Genomic DNA, 16,797 nt, shown 5'->3' with positions numbered 1-16,797 from the left:
ACAGGCTAAATGATGTTTCTCAACAGGAAAATAGTTATCTACTGAGGATGGCAGGCTTTGCTACAAAATCCTAAGGGTTTGTCCTGTGATTCTCCTGTAGAACCCTGCGAAGGCTCCAGGGAGCATCTCTATTTGCCACTGACATTTTACACCATTGGATCTGCTGAATCATATGGCACAAGTGGCAGAGCAGCTTGTGCATCAGCCTAGACCTATTGCAGACTTTCTTCTTGTTCCAGTCCCCATTCAAAACAAGCAGATTTTCAGGTCAGTTGGTAAATGGGCTAGTTTATAGCACATCCAAATGAGGAATATATTGGCTCCAAAATCCTAGGAGATGAACTATACATTGGGCCTATTTTGATCAAAGGAGGGGCCATATGCAACAGCTTATTCTTCACCTTAGAAGGGGTATCTCAACATGCCCCATACCACTGGACACCTAGAAATTTCACTAAGTCCTTGATGGTGGCACTAAACTCTGCCATCCCTCTGCTTTTGATGTACCATTTTGCTAAGTAGGGGCAGTTCTAGTGGCTTCCACTTGACCTTTCCTACCACAATACACAAGCAGGATAATATGTAATACTCCACAAGTCATGGATCCACTGTGGAGAATCTGCCAGTTGCTGAGTACGTCTCTTCCAATTATGCATTCTGGCACTGGAGAAATAGTTACAGAATTGATCCAGGGACCCACTGGGCCCACTATGAGACAGACCTGAGCTAAAACCCCATTGATCACCTAACCTGTATAAGTCTCTACTGTGACTGGTGGACCACAGTGATATTTTGGATCTCCTGGAATTAATGTCACTTCTGAGCCAATGATTAATAATCCCTAAAATATCTCATCATTTTCTTTCCTAAGGCACAGTTGCTCAGTAAAAGGCCATAGTCCCCTCTGGGAAACACTGAGAGGAAGATTAACAGTATAAAATTTTGTTGGTCTAGCAGAGTCCTTTCCCAAGTGGACCCAGTTTTCCCTTCATTCAAGAGATCCTGGATATGTAAACTGTGTCAAGTGATTGAGGGGCTGTAACATTCTGTTTCTGTGATTCAGGTTATACTTTTTAATCCATTTGACCTAGAACTCATCTGCTTATAAGGATCAAGTAAGAATTTAATAGACTGCTCATCTATTTTTCTTCTAAGTACCCCATGATCTACTAGTCAAAGCCATAGGTCTCTGCAAGACAGAACATTTTGGTTACTGCTTTGAGTCTACTGTACATTATCATAGCCATGCCCACCTTGTCTTTGGTGACTAACTGCTGCAACTTGGCTTCTGACAATCTGGGATCTAATCATCCTTATTGCGATTAGTGGCAGCAGTTCCCACAGCAATGTCTGACCTACAGAGAACAGCAACCACAGAGATATTCAGAGATGATGGAGTTAGTCTCATAAATATATTCCTCACAGTCTTGGTGAAAAGTGTTTCTTCTGAACCCTCCTGGGTGGGGGGAGTATGAATAGATCTTATATGATAAATCCACTCTAATATTCCAAACTCTCTAAGACTTTGGATCTCCTTATTAGGTCAGTGTGCTGGTTTGAATGTATTATGTCCCCCAGAAAAAGCCATATTCTTTGATGCAATCTTGTGGGGCAGACATATTAGTGGGGATTAAGTTGGAACATTTGGATTAGGTTGTTTGCATGGAAATGTGCTCCACCCAACTGTAGGTGATAACTCTGATGAGATGTTCCCATGGAGGCATGGCCCCACCCATTCAGGGTGGGCCTTGATCAGTGGAGCCATATAAATGAGCTGGCAAACAGAAGGAACTCAGTGCAGGTGAGAGTGACATTTTGAAGAGGAGCTACAGCCAAGAGGGACGCTTAGAAAGCACAGGAGCTGTGGATGAGAGACAGTCTGAAGATGGCTGTTGAAAGCAGACTCTTGCTCTGGAGAAGCTGAGAGGAGACAAATATCCCAAGTGCAACTAAGAATGACATTTTTGAGGAACTGCAGCCTAGAGTGGAACATCCTGGGAGAAAGCCATTTTGAAACCAAAACTTTGGCGCAGACACCAGCCATGTGCCTTCCCAGCTAACAGTTTTTTTGGACACCATTGGCCATCCTTCAGTGAAGGTACCCAATTGCTAATTTGTTACCTTGGGTACTTTATGGCCTTAAACCGTAACTGTGTTACCAAATAAACCCCATTTTATAAAAGCCAATCCATCTCTGGTGTTTTGCATTCTAGCAGCATTAGCAAACTAGAACAGTCAGAGTTATTCAAAAATCCACACAATGCAGCAAGTCAAAGTTTAAGTATAAAGTTTAAGATTTATTAGAAGAAGAAAGCAGGTGGCAGCCAGCAAAAAGAAAGAAAATGGCTTCAGCTCTTTCTGAGAAAGGCATTTTCTAAAGAAAAAAAGCACGTGTGGAGGGAAGGGTGTCTTGTGCTTTGAGTGAGTGAGGGCTTATCGACTTCTGAGCTGATTGGTTGCTAAGGTTCTAACACACTACTCTTCATTGATGTGCAGCTGTATTATCTATGTGGAGGAAGCAGGCCTTTTGGCTTGCTTGTGGTTATTCCTCTTATGGACATATCTGATCTTGCCTTATCTGCCTTTTGGGGTCGAGGCACCACTATGACTGGGATTTCTAAAACAGCTTTCAACCCTTAGTTTATGGTGCACCTGGTTTCTGTGAGATAAGCTGTGGGGCCCCTGGATCAGACATTCCTTCTATATGTTAGACTCTTTTTTCTGGGATCTGACACTCCTCTTCTATATTATACCAGGGTAATCTGGCATATAGGTCCATGTTTCAGCCAACCACCCAAACTGTTAGAGCAGTTTCTAACCCCTCAATCTAAAAATTTAATACTGAATCTCTGCTTAGTGGACCCATATCAATCAATTCAGTCTGATCCAACTTTATGTTCCTTTCACCATTATCCCACATCCTTAATATCCATTCCCACACATATATCCCTGATTTATGTCTATATAAATTGGAAAACTCATGCAGTTCTTTTGGAGTATAATGCACCGCCTCATGGATCACTCTTTATACTGCACCTTTGGGGCCAGTTGGGACTTCAGTCTAGTTATAGGTCTAGAAAAAAAAAAGGGTGGTGAGAGTGGGTCATGAGGGGAATTAACAGTGTCTTGCAAGCCTACTTCCTCAAGGCATTCCATTGTATTTTCATCAGTTGAGACAGAATTAATCTCTTCAGACAGATGTAGGAGGGCTGTTTCTTCAGAGGAGGCAGTTACAGCTTTCTCAGGCACCGTAATGTTAATCTCTTCAGGTGGAGGCTGGATGCCTGATTCCTCAGTGCTAAGAGGAAGCCAGATGGCTGATTCCTCAGGGCAAAGTGGGGTGGGGTGGCTGATTACTCAGGGCAGATAATTATGATTTTATCTTGCAAAGAAGACTGAGTAGAATCTAGTGATTCAATGTCCTCCCATTATCATTATAGCCTATATGTCCCCATTGCAATTTTCAGGATCCCATTCTTTTCCAATCAATGCCCTCACTTTGTCAGCAGCCCCCCTGCAAGGCTGGGAACCCTATTCTTATCGTCATTCAGCCACTTGAACAATGAGATTCCTGGTTTGTTTTTCAGAAATCCCAAATGTGCAGCAACAAGAGACAAGCATCTCTTTCAGGGCACACATAGAAACTTTCATAGCCTTCATGTGGTGCTTAAGCTGGGAATTTGAAGCCTTGAGCTCATCCCTTTCTTTAACAACTGTATTCAGTTCATGTCATGTACTATCAGTGCCATCTTGATAATTGAAAATAAAATTATTAGTATCTTTTTTAAAAAATTCAATTTTATTGAGATTTATTCACAAACTGTACAATCATCCACAGTGTAGAATCAGTTGTTCACAGGACCATTATACAGTTGTGCATTCATCACAATCAACTTTTGAACATTTTGAATACCACACTAAAAAAGAAAAATAAAAATTAAAGCAAAAAAAAACACCCAAAACATCTCATACCCCCATCCCTCCCTATTATTCATTTACTTCTTGTCCTCATTTTTCTACTCATCTGTACATACACTGGATGAAGGGAGTAGAAATCACAAGGTTTTCACAATCACATGGTCAAACAGTGTAAGCTATATAGTTACACAATCATCTACAAGAACCAAGGCTACTGGGTTGCAGTTCAATAGTTTCAGGTATTTCCTTCTAGCTATTCCAATACACTAAAAACTAAAAAGGGATATCTATATAATGTGTAAGTATAACCTCCAGAATGACCTCAGACTATTTGAAATCTCTTAGCCACTGATACTTTATTTTGTTTTCATTTCTCTTCCCCCTTTTGGTTTAGGAAGCCTTTTTCAATTCCATGATGCCAAGGCCAAGTTCATCCCCACAAGTCGTGTCCCACATTGCCAGGGAGAGTTACACCCCTGGGAGTCATGTCTCATGTAGATGGGAGGGCAGTGAGTTTACCTGCAGAGTTGGCTTAGAGAGGCCACGTCTGAGCAACAAAAGAAGTTCTGTGGGAGTGACTCAGTCACAATTTTAAGTAGGCATAGCCTCTCCTTTGCAGTTACAAACTTCATAAGGGTGATCCCCAAGATCGAGGGCTTGGACTTCTCGATTGGTAGTCCCCAATGCTTGTGAAAATATCATTAACTCCCCAGGTGGGGAAATTCAATATTTCCACATTTTCCCCCAGTCTCCCAAGGGGGCTTTGCAAATACATTCTTATTCTCTGTCCAAATTACTCTGGTATGTATAAGGGCTTCACACTAACCTGTACAAACTAACCAGATTTCACTCCCTATTCAAAGTTCCATGTAATTATGGTGTTTGGATAAACTGACCATTCAAGTTAGATTATATAATGTGTTACAAAAAAATATAGAGTTTGCACCTAATAAACATCTCTTCCTTTGGTCTCATATAGAAGTTGAAGTTTTAAAACACTGTCATTATTGTCCTTTACCCTTTAGTCTGATTTACCTTAGTCCTAACCCAGTCAATTTCATTCATATTTCTAATTGAAGTATGAACTGTTTTTTCAGACTCTTAAAATTTGCTGTATAGGGTAATGCTGTCATTCATAGCTGCCAGACTCTGGCTTTGAGTCTCAGGTGTCACACAGATACCTAGATTTCCAGGGACCACCTAGGTTATATACAAAGAGTTCAGCATCTCAGAATTTAGAAGTAGCCATTACAACTCAAGAATATATGTAACTGCTGTAAGAGCTTACAATCCAGGAAACTTTACAATAAGCCTTCCCTTGATAACCTGTGCTATGAGATTCAATTCTCAGGGTTTTCACGTTATAGTTAGTCCATGTTACTGAGGCATTATAATGTTTGTATTTTCATTTCTGGTTTATTTTACTCAACATACTGTCCTCAAGGTCCACTCACCTCACAACTTCATTGCATCTTGTAGCAGCTCAATATTCCGTTGTAGGTATACACCATGGATCGTCATTCCATTCATTTGTCGATATACCCTTAGGCCACCCCCATCCACTGTGAGTCATGAATACTGCCACCATAAATGCCACTGTGCAAATGTCCATTTGTGTCCCTCATTTCAGTTCTTCCAAGTATATACCCAATAACAGGGTATATACTTGGACTCCCATAACTGAGGTGATGGGCAAGTCCAAATTCTGTAGGGCAGGCTGTAACTGGAAACTCTGAAGGTTTTTGATTAATTCTCCAGGAGAAACTGGCTGGCTGAAGTAAAGATGGAAGTTCCTCCGTCTGACTGCTGGAAACTTCAGTTCTCCCTTTAAGTTCTACAACTGATTGGATGAGATATCGCTTATGGCTGAAGGCAGTCTCCTTAATTAATTAAAGATGTAATCAGCCATAGATGTAATCAACTTACTGAGATTTGAACCCATGAAATATCCTCACAGTAATAATCAGACCAGTACTTCCTTGACCAAACAACTGGACACCATAACCTAGCCAAGTTGACACATGAACTTAACCATCATACAACCCAAATGTCCATCAGCAGATGAATGGATAACAAAATGTGGTATATACATACAATAGACTATTAGCCTTAAAAGTAATGATGTCCTGATACTTGCCACTGCATGGATGAAACTTGAAAGCATCATGTTAAATGAAACAAGTCAGACATAAAGGGACCAAGATTGTGTGATTCGTTTACATGAGAGCAAGAATATGCAAATACATAGAGACAGAAAGTAGAGTACAGGTTACCAGGGGTGGTGATGGGGACATGGAGAGTTTATGCATAATGATGTAGATTTCTGTTTGTTAGCTGGGAAAATCCTGTTAATGGATGGTAGTGGGAGTAACACAACACTGTGAATGTGATTAATCCCACTGTATAGCATACTTAGGAGTTGTTGAGATGGGAATGTTTATGTTGTATATTTGTTTCTAATTTTTTACAAAGAAGCAACTAAAAGGACAATGACAATTAAATGCAGTACATGATCCTGGACTGGGTTTAGTAATGGAGGAGAAAATGCTCAAAAGGACATTATTTGGACATATGAAAAAAATTGTAACATAGACTGAAAGCTTTATATCAACATCAAATAGACTGATGGATGGATGGATTGATGTATGGATACAGAAGTAGAATGATATAATAACTGTGGCAAAATTTAAAAATTGGTGGATCTGGGGGGATATGTTGATGTTCTCTGAATGGGTTTTGTATTATTACTTTTGCAACTATCAGGTAACCTTGAAATTATTTCAAAATAAAAAGTCTGAGAAGTAAAAGCTCTCTTTGGCTTTCCTGTTCCCCCAGTCTCCCTGCTAAATTTCTGATTGGGTTGCTGGTTCATTTCATGCCCCATTTAGTTTCAAGATCTCAGACTACCTGTGATTTTGTCCTTCCCTTATCATTTGCCACTTAGTATTCTATTGTTTTTCATGGTGCCCTGGGGCATGGACTTTTGCATGTAATATTAAAAATGATGTCAGTCACCTCTGCTACTAGTCCTTCCAGATGTCCCCACCTTCATAGAACTTCTGCATCACAGAGTTTGGTGAGTAGATGGAGCAGCCCCAGATGATGGAGTTAGTCTCATAAACTTATTCTTCCCTGGATAAAAGTAACACAGATACCCACTGTTCTTACCGAGATTCAGTAAAATTTCTTGAATAAATATTCAGTTTATCATATTTTGGCCATTTTCCAAAGTCTTTATATGTTTACTTTTGGCTATGTTGTCTAGTTTTATTATTGGTTTTTGATGAGCAGATTTGCCAAGTTGTTCAGTCATTTCCAAAGTCTTGCCCTCAGTTAATTGGATTTTGATTAATTTATGTTCACCCTGTAAGCACAGAGTATATGACTGACACTTATCAGGATGTCCATAGAGGAATTGTTATAGCAAAGCAAGAGCTATTCAGAAAATATTAATAGTAAGGGAGAGAAGCAGAAGGAAAATTTCCTGGGCTCTGAATTAGGAGAAAAATCTTTATTGCCCTGTATTTAACACTGACTTTATAAATTGGTCCTCAATTTTCCAATACATAAAATTATGGATTTAGGCTAGAGAAACAAGGTCTTTCATTTTTCAGTTTTCTTGGAATAGTCAGAGATGGTCATAGTGTGATGATGAGATGACCAGGAGAGGGAAAACAACCAAAACAAAATTCACCAGCTGAAGAGGCTCAGGCTTGTCCATCATCAGAAGAGGGGGCTGCCAGAGGTGAGTGGGAAAAGTGTCTCGGCTGGGATATGAACTTCCTTGAACTTATTTGAAGTTTAACTGTTCTGGTTAAAAACTAATCCTGACTTCAGCTTCAGGAGACCAGAAAATCAAATATTGAAAGAAATCAATTCAAACATCCTCTGCAAAGTTTCAAACATTAAGCAGATAAGCCAGGATTAGGACAGGTAAGGAGACGGTCATTGAAAAAGCTTCAGTGCTTGGGGAAAGTAGAAAGGCTCTCTCCATGGGCATGCAGGTAAGTGTTTATTAATGTCTGTCATAATGAAATAGACCCATTATATTTGTATAGAGTACTTTTCAAAACACTTTCTTCTGTCAGCATGTGATTTCTATTTTTTTTTTTATTAGAACAATCCTGGAAGTGAATTCCCAGAATTCTGGACAAAAAGAAGGACATCTTTTCTTACATGCCAATTGGATATTTCAAATAGAAGGAAATACTAAGAGTAGAAGTCAACTGGGACCAAGACCTGTTCCCTGTATTTGGAATTAATTATAAACCATTCAAATTGAACCAGAGTCATTATGACATAAATAAACAAAAGAATGGATAACAAAACTCATTGGGTTTGGTTTTTATCTTATTAAATGTTAAACTATGATGATCATGAGCATCTAAGTGAATCAGCAACAAATACATTGTTCTCCCTGTTAATATTTTCTTAGCTTCTTTCCCTTTCTTGCTGTCCCTGCTTCTTACTTTCTGTGTATTTATTTCATCCCCAGATGTGTTTCACTGTGACTGTTATAGTCAGTTTATTGCCCTTAAAATGTATTTTGAGAATAAAGCTGTTATTAGTTTAGCAAAACCTATTAAATAGTTTCCCTGTGGTTACTGAGGAGCCCATATGAATTAAGTTCTGTATGTGGCTTTTGAATGTGTTTGTGTGTATGTGTGTGTGATATGTGTGTGTACATATGTTGGGAGCAGCTGAAATGGAATGGAAGACTCTGACTGTGAACAAGAATTTGTTGCCCACTTATCTCCTTTGAGACACACACAACACAGCCCCATATTTGCATGAAAGGACAAATCATCTGAGATTTTAGAGGTGTGGATTTCAGCCCTGGTTCTACCCTCAAAAACTTAAACTCTGGAGGAAGTTCAACCAATTCCTTTTAAGCCTCAGTTCCCCCTTCTCTACAATGTTGAATGTTATATGAAGCACCTCACTGTTTCAAAAAGGAGTTTGGGAAATATGAAGCAATGCAACAAGCCAAAACGTAAAATGTTCAAGATATTCTCACAATTATTTTTAAATTATTTTGAGATATGTACTTGGGTTTTAGGTGATAGATTGTCAAAACTGTTGGAAATAATGTTTCCTCAGTTTTAAAATCAGGATACCCCATTCCTTGAAAGGTAGCAAAAGAATAAATGTGAAAAGAAATAGCTTTTAAGAAATACAAAATATCTTCAGGTAATTTACTATACATCACTTTCTTTAAACCTTAAAACAACTAAACAAGGTAGAAAGGTACTCACAGAACCATTCTACAACCGAAGCTAGAAGAAGAGTTAGGTGACTTGTTCAAGGTCAATCAGCTTTGAGATAGCAAAGCTAGGATTTGAATTGATATTCTTTGACTTTAAAAAAACATGTTCATAAGTCAGCGTGTTGTTTCTTTTCATGACCTCTCTTCATCTTTGGAAGAGGATCACTTGAATCAGAAATTAGGGCCAGCTGTCATGCCAAATATGTAATTGATGGTTTGTTTGAAATCAAAGGCATATTCTAAATGGTATGGTTACTGACTGATAGTTAACATTTAGAAGCACTCTACTTTTAAGAGTGTGTTAAGCATATTAAAGTTATATTGTGTTTCCCGGGTCAAATTTCTATAGTTGTTGCATATATTTGCAATCCATAAAGGTAAATTCTTGAGGACAGATAGATGATTAAGTACAGCCCCCTGGGATATAATAGTCCCTCAATGGGAACATTATAATAGGTACATTAATAGAAACAAGTACAATGCAAATATAATTGTCTTACAAGCTTGATACTTCAGAATGAAATGAAGGCCACTGCACTAAATAAAAATCTCTAGTGTAGCAGAAAAGAGTAGCAGGCTAATTCAGTGTTTGGTATTTATTAATTCACTCACCATCAAATAACCATTCATCATATATCTTCTATGTTCCAGGCCCAAAGAAATAGAGATACAGAAATAAGACTTAAAATAGACAAGAGCAAAGCAGGTGCTTAATCTCATAGGAACAAGGCTACTCAAACCATGTGTTCTGGTTTGCTAATGCTAGCCAGAATGCAAAATACCAGAAATGGATTGGCTTTTATAAAGGGGGTTTATTTGGTTACAAAGTTACAGTCTTAAGGCCATAAAAGTGTCTAAGCTAAGGCGTCAACCGTAGGGTACCTTCACAGAAGAACGGCCAATGGCATCTGGAAAACCTCTGTTAGCTCAGAAGGCACGTGGCTGGCATCTGCTTGTTCCCAAGTTGTGTTTCAAAATGGCATTCTCCAAAATGTTGCTCTTGGGGTGTTTTGCCCTCTCTTAGGTGCAGCAACTCTTCAAAATGTCACTCTCGTTGCTCTCCAAAATTTCACTCGCAGCTGCTCTGAGTTTCTTCTGTTTGTCAGCTTTTTATTTGACTCCAGTAATTAAATTAAGTCCCACCCTGAATGGGTGGGGTAACACCTCCATGGAAATTATCCAATCAGAGTTCTTGCCCACAGTTGATTGAGTCACATCTCCATGGAAACACTCAATCAATAGGTTCCAATCTAATCAACACTAATACATCTCCCCCCACAAGATTGCATCAAAGATAATGGTGTTTGGGGGGACATAATACATCCAAACCAGCACACCATGCATTTAAAGATAGCTACTAAGCAGATGGCAAAAGGCCCTGAGTCCACAAGAGGCAACCTCAAGAGTTGGCATGAGTTTGTGAAAGCAGCAGCCTGTTTTCAAAAAGGATGGATTCACCAAATTCCTTGGATTTTTCTTGTGCCCATTATGAAGGTATATTAGCTCAAAGTTCCTCCTAACCTTCTCTGGATGAGTCACAGCATTAATACACGTGGCATTTGATGAAAGCCCAAAATTACATTGATTTCTTGAGATTGTGAAAATGTGTTCCACTTCATAAGCTTGGTAGTACAATCCTTTCAAGAGCTGCCGATCCATCTCCCAAACCATTTGAAACTTCATCCATTTGTCTTTCATTTTAGGTTTCTGGATTTTGTCTCTATGTATCCCAGTACTTGTGACTGATTTAACTTCTTCAGAAAATCCTCAACTGTGTGACGCTCAAGGACCCCCAGGACTTCCAGGGATCCCAGGTCTACAAGGGCCACCCAGAAAAAAAGGTGAAAAGAATTTTTTTTTGCTCTAGTAGCCTTTCATCCTTTCTCTTTCACTGAAATGTTCATAGACTCATTGAAATCATCTAAGTGATCTCATAGGAATATTGATCATGGAGTTTAGTAAATCGTTTCTTGGTAATACTGGCCATGGGTTCTTTTGCTCAACGTTGAATAGTCACAGGATTCTTCAGCTGAGACAATTCCATCTTGAAAGAAATATGCGTATTAGAAACAGCTAGTTAGGCACATTTCATGTGTAGTCCAAATTGAGACTTATAAATACAGCTATGATTGCTTTCCATGCGTGCAGTATAATGTACTCCAATTGCTATCATACAGTGTAGGTGTGCATGGAGGTTTACCTTGTAATGAATCAGGTGCATGGGTCAGCAGATACATTAGATTTCTGCTCTCTTGTCATCCTTCTGAGAGGTATGCTGAGCTAAGCTCAATGGAGATAACAACAACTCTGAACACCTGTACTGAACCTCTAAGGCAATGGTTTCAAAACACGGCTGAGTAACAGAATCACTGATCGACTTGATAAATGTGCATTTTCCTAGTTGCCACCCAGAGATTCTGATTCTCAAGAGCAGAGAAGTTCCTGCTGAAAATTCCCATTAAGTACCAGCATAATTTGACCCCTGGATTTGTCTGAATAACTCCCTCCTAATAGTGATCCTTAATTCGTAGCCTCATTGTGAATAAAAGATGTGGTTATACGTGTTTGAAGAGCAATTTATATATTTATTCATTCAATTATACATTCACCAAATATACACTGAGTGCTAATTTTATACCTGACACAGAGGTTGACATTTAGAAACAGAGTTGAGTAAGATTTTGACTCCCAATTTACACAAGGAAACAGTCACTTAAGGGAGGAATTACAACAGTTCTTTGTGACTATGGTAACTATAAATATCAGTGTGGTATTCCATGGCAAAGAGACAGAAATTCCCAAGTCTGGAGTAGACAAGAAAGGCTTCTCAGAGCAGTGACACTTAAGGTGGGCCATGGAGGGTAAGGAGAAAGGAGTCATAGGGGCAGAATGGTAAAAAGTAGGGAGAAGTCCATGCAACATCATAGGAAAAACCTTAATAATATGTCACTCTTCTTTCTGTTTTTTTTTTTCTTTTAATCTAGGACCCCAAAGTGTGCGAGGACCAATGGGTTTCCCAGGGTTACCTGGACTAATTAAGATGTGCCCACCCCCACCACAATCTACCTTTTGCGTAAAGTCTAGGGGGCCTTTCCCAGGGCCGTCCCAGCCAATTGCTTTCCAGGAAGCTCTGTACAATCATCAGGGCCACTTTGACCTGGCTACTGGAGTGTTTACCTGCAGTGTGCCTGGTTTGTACCACTTTGGCTTTGACATTGCACTGTTTCAGAATGCTGTAAAGGTGGGGCTTGTGAGGAATGGTATCCAGATCAGGAACAAACAAGGAAAGGCCAATGACAGCCATGAGCAAGTTTCAGGAAGTTCCATCATGCAGCTGGAGAAAGGGGACAGGGTCTGGCTGGAGTTCAAGTTGCACAAAGCAGAATCTGAAAAAGGAACGACTCACATTATATTCTATGGGGTTTTGCTTGATGGAAATTAAGAAGACTGGGAGTAACTGCATGCTTCTCTTCTTCAAATAGCTCTGAATTTAAGAAAAAGAGTCTTTTTAATCCTCTATTCACAAATATTTCTTCTAGTACCACTGAATGATGAACAGTTCAGTAAGTAGAGAATGGCGTGTTGGAGCAAAATGAATATAATACTGATTACTAAAATTAATAAAGCCTAAGGATTCATCAATTTGTTAAAAATTTTGTAATCCACTAAATTGAAGTATCATTTTCAAGCCCTGCATGGCAAAAGTGTGTGGGAAAAATCAGAGTAATAGGAAGATGCACAGTCAGTTTGCTGTTGAGTTCACCAGGAAAAACCCATTCCGTTCCTTTATTAAACCTGAGTTATTTCTCAGGGTACAAAAACCTTGCTCAAGCTCCCAGCCCATTTAGAGAATTAAGGATATAAATATAGAAATCAATATCTCTAAGAGAGAAAGTCAAACCAAATGGGAATGCTTCCCATCACGTGGTTTCCCCAAAGCATAATTGGATGGGTTGTGGTACAGGGGGGCAGAGAGGCAGAGAGCCGGGTGAGGGAATTTCTGTAGCTTAGTAGTTTCCAGACTATTAAATAACTTGAGACTGCTAATTTCTTACCCAATATCCATTCTCCCCTTCTAAGTAATTTTCAAACTATTTCCATTCTAGTTAATTTATTTGGGTTGGTGTAATGAGCTCAATTAAAATACATAACTTAGCCACTCTCTATTACGTTCAGGGTGGCCAAAAAGCACCTTCGGGGGGAAAGGCTCAACTGACTTGGGTCTCTGGCCTTTGGCCTCTGCCCTTTGCCCTCTCTATTTCTTCCTTTGACAGATGCAGATACAGTTCTTGCAGCTGTAACAACCAGGCACTAAAACAAAAGTCACCTGTCCCATGGTGGAGCAGGGGGATAGAAGCAGTCAGTGTCATTGTACACTGCGGTGAGCATCTAAGCCAACCTTGTCTCTTACAACTAGACCCCTTTGTTTGCTGGTTTGTTTGTTTTAAATCTTGGTGGGTTTTTAAAATTGTGACTGAAATATAACTGTAATGCAGTAAAATATAAACATCTGAACTGCACAGCTTGATACATGCGTACAGGCACGGATCCACCTCCCACATCAATATGGAGAACATTTCTATCATCCCAGAAGTTTCCCTTGTGCCCTTTCCAGTCCATACCCACCCATGCAGAGGTAACTATTTTCCTGATATTCAAAATCGGCAGTTATTTTTTTGCCTGTTCTGGAACTTTACATGAATGATGCCATGCAATATGAAATCTTTTGCGTCTAGTTTCTTTCTTTCTCATAATGTCTGTGAAATTCACCCTCACTGTTGTGTGTGTCAGTGGTGTAACATTTCATTGGATGGAAATGTGTAGTATTCCATTGTGTGAATACACCACCATTCATTCATTATTTATCTTCTGTTGATGAATATTTGAGTGGCGTGGGCTATTATGAACAAAGCTTCTACATATTTTATTACATATATATTTTTGTAAACATAAGTTCTCATTTCTCTCAGGTATATACCTATGAGTGAAATTTAAGGGTTGTTGAATAGATACATGTTCAACATTAGTACAACTGACACAGAGTTTTAAAAAGTAGTTGACCAATTTATATCATCCCCGAAATATATGTGATCTAGTTGCACCACATCTTCACCAAAACTTGGTATTGTCAGGTTTTAAATTTTAGCCATTTGTTGTGTCAGCAGTATACTTTGATTTTAATTTGTTTTTCCCAGATGAGTAATTATGTTAACATTTTATTTGAAATAATTTTATTTGAAATAATTTCAGACACATAAAAGTAATAAAATAATAATTCCTCACATACCCTTGACTGAGGGTCCCCCCGTAATAAATAGCATCTTACATAAACATGATACAATTATCAAAACCAGAAAATTGACAGCAGCTGAACACTATTAACTCAACTGCAGATCTTGTGTGTGTTTGAAATTGTGTGTGTGTGTGTGTGTGTGTGTGTGTAGTTTCATGTTATTTTATCATATATATAATTTCATGTAACTGTCATCAAAATCAGGATACAGAACTGTTCCATTACTCCAAAGAAACTCCCTCATCTTATTCTACATAGTCACACCCCAATTTTGACAACTACTAATCTGTTACCCTCCACTATAATTTTGCCATTTTGAAAATGTCATATAAATGGAATCATTTAATATGAAACCTCTTGTGACTGACTTTTCTGTTCAACATAATGAATATAAGATCCAGCCAAGCTGTTGTGTTTATCAATAATATTTTTTTTGATGCACAGCAGTACTCCATTAAATAGTTCTGACCATTTGTTTGTTTGTTTGTTTACACATTCACTCACTGAAGGCCATTTGAGGTGTTTCAAGTTTGTGGCTAAAACAAATACAACTGCTATAAACATTTGTGCCCAGGTTTTTAAATGAACATAAATTTTCACTTCTCTAGGATAAATACCCAGGAGTGGGATTTCTGAGTCTATGTTAAATATGTTTCGCTTTATAGAATTTGCCAAACTGTTTCCCAAATTAGCTGTACCATTTACCTTCTCATCAGCAGTATTTGAGAGTTCCAGTTATTCTGCATCCTTGCCACCATTTGGGATTGTCAGTGACATCATTTTAGCTATTCTAGTAGCTGTGTAGTGATATCATATGGTGGCTTAAATTGCATTTCCCTATAGGCTAATGATGTTGAATATCTTTTCAAGTATTTACTTACCATCTGTATATCCTCCTTGATGAAATATCTGTTCAGATCTTTTTCCAATTTTCCAATGGGATTGTATTTTTCCTTACTGTTCATTATAGAGAGTATAGGTAAAGACCTCTGTTATATATGTCATAATATGTGATTTGCAAATATTTTCTCCAAGAATGTGGCTTTACTTTTCATCTCTTAATAGTGTCTTTCACAGAGCAAGTATTTAATTTTGGTAAAGCCTGATATATTGATTTCTTTTAAGAATTGTGTTTTTGGTGTCATGTTTAAGAAATCTTGCTTAGCTGTAGATCACAAATATTTTCTCCTAAAATTTGTTCTAGAAGTTTTATTGTTTTATATTTTACATTTAGATCTGTATTAGTTTTCTATTGCTGTCTTAAGAAGTTACCACAAACTTTTCACAAAGCTGAAATCACGGTGTCAGCTGCCTGGGATCTTACCAGGAGGCCCCAGGAAGGATCCACTTCTAAGGTCATTCAGGTTTTTGGTTATATTAGGGTTTGTTCAGTTTTTTTGAAGCTGCAGGTTTCTGTCTTTCACCAAACGTGGGCAGTTTGGGGCAATTATTTCTTCTAATAATTTGCTGGGTGTAGGTAAAACTCCCAGCTGTGCCCTGCTGACATCTGCAGGGGTGAGGGCTGTGAAAAGAGGTGCCAACTAGCACCACCTTGCACCCCCTCATTTGTGCCAGGTAGGGGTAGAAGTTTAGCTCCCTCCTGTGTCTCACTGCAAAAGCATAGTTCTGCCTTGCACCACTTTACAGCACCTTGCTGCCTTTGTGAGGGTGGAAGTTCAGTTCCCCTGTTGACACCAGGGGTGGAGGCAGCCAAGTGCCAACTAACACTGCTTTGTGCCACCTCCTTCCACCCATTGCAGCTGAGGGTGGAAGCCCACTTACCCCATAGACACCAGGGTTGGCAGAAAGCCGAGTGCCGATGAGCCCTGCTGCACATTGCCTCATTCCCCTCAATTGCTGCTGGCTGGGGGGGCGGGGAGAGCTCATCTCCCCACTGGATCCCTCTAACACCTGGGGGCTGGTGGGAAAGGGGAATCGTGTGCTCCCTAGCACCACCTCACACCTCCTCATTTAGCTTGTTGTTGGCAGTGAAGGTGGAAGTACAGATCCTACTTGGTTCCACAATGGCCTGGAAGAGGGATAGTTTTTCCATTGGTGTTTTGCTGGCATTAAGGTGAGTATTGTCAAGAAGGTTTTCTGTTGTACCAGGCTCCCTTTTTCATAGTCCTTTAACTGGATGGAGCAGACTTTCTGTGGGACTTTTTGTCAGCTACTATTGGAAATTCCTGGTTGCGGGATTCTCCAGTGCCCATTCAGGGTATATAGCAGGAAAGAACAAAACCCAGGGAACTTTCTGTGGGGTCTTTCCTCAGTCCTGAGGCTCCTAGATTGTCTGCCTTCTTCTTCTCCTTTTCAGAGT

The 16,797-nt window shown here is 39.3% G+C and overlaps 1 protein-coding gene and 1 long non-coding RNA gene across 2 annotated transcripts; both read left to right on the top strand.

The window, feature by feature from the left end:
• The first annotated feature begins 7,780 nt into the window (after positions 1-7,780).
• Positions 7,781-8,246, top strand: LOC119541340. The gene is made up of 2 exons (XR_005218231.1): positions 7,781-7,922; positions 8,036-8,246. It is a non-coding gene; the product is annotated as an uncharacterized LOC119541340 (long non-coding RNA).
• Positions 8,247-8,847: 601 nt separating this feature from the next.
• LOC119542559 (protein HP-25 homolog 1-like) lies at positions 8,848-12,626 on the top strand. Its single transcript, XM_037847347.1, has 3 exons — positions 8,848-8,891; positions 10,880-11,025; positions 12,169-12,626. Exons 1-3 carry the CDS (start codon positions 8,848-8,850, stop codon positions 12,624-12,626), a joined length of 648 nt encoding a protein of 215 aa, XP_037703275.1.
• The last annotated feature ends 4,171 nt before the right edge of the window (positions 12,627-16,797 follow it).

The sequence above is a fragment of the Choloepus didactylus genome, chromosome 8, assembly GCF_015220235.1.
Source record: "Choloepus didactylus isolate mChoDid1 chromosome 8, mChoDid1.pri, whole genome shotgun sequence".
NCBI classification, from domain to species: domain Eukaryota; kingdom Metazoa; phylum Chordata; class Mammalia; order Pilosa; family Megalonychidae; genus Choloepus; species Choloepus didactylus.
Note: the sequence above shows the minus strand (reverse complement) of the source record. Positions and strands in the feature narration are given on the sequence as shown.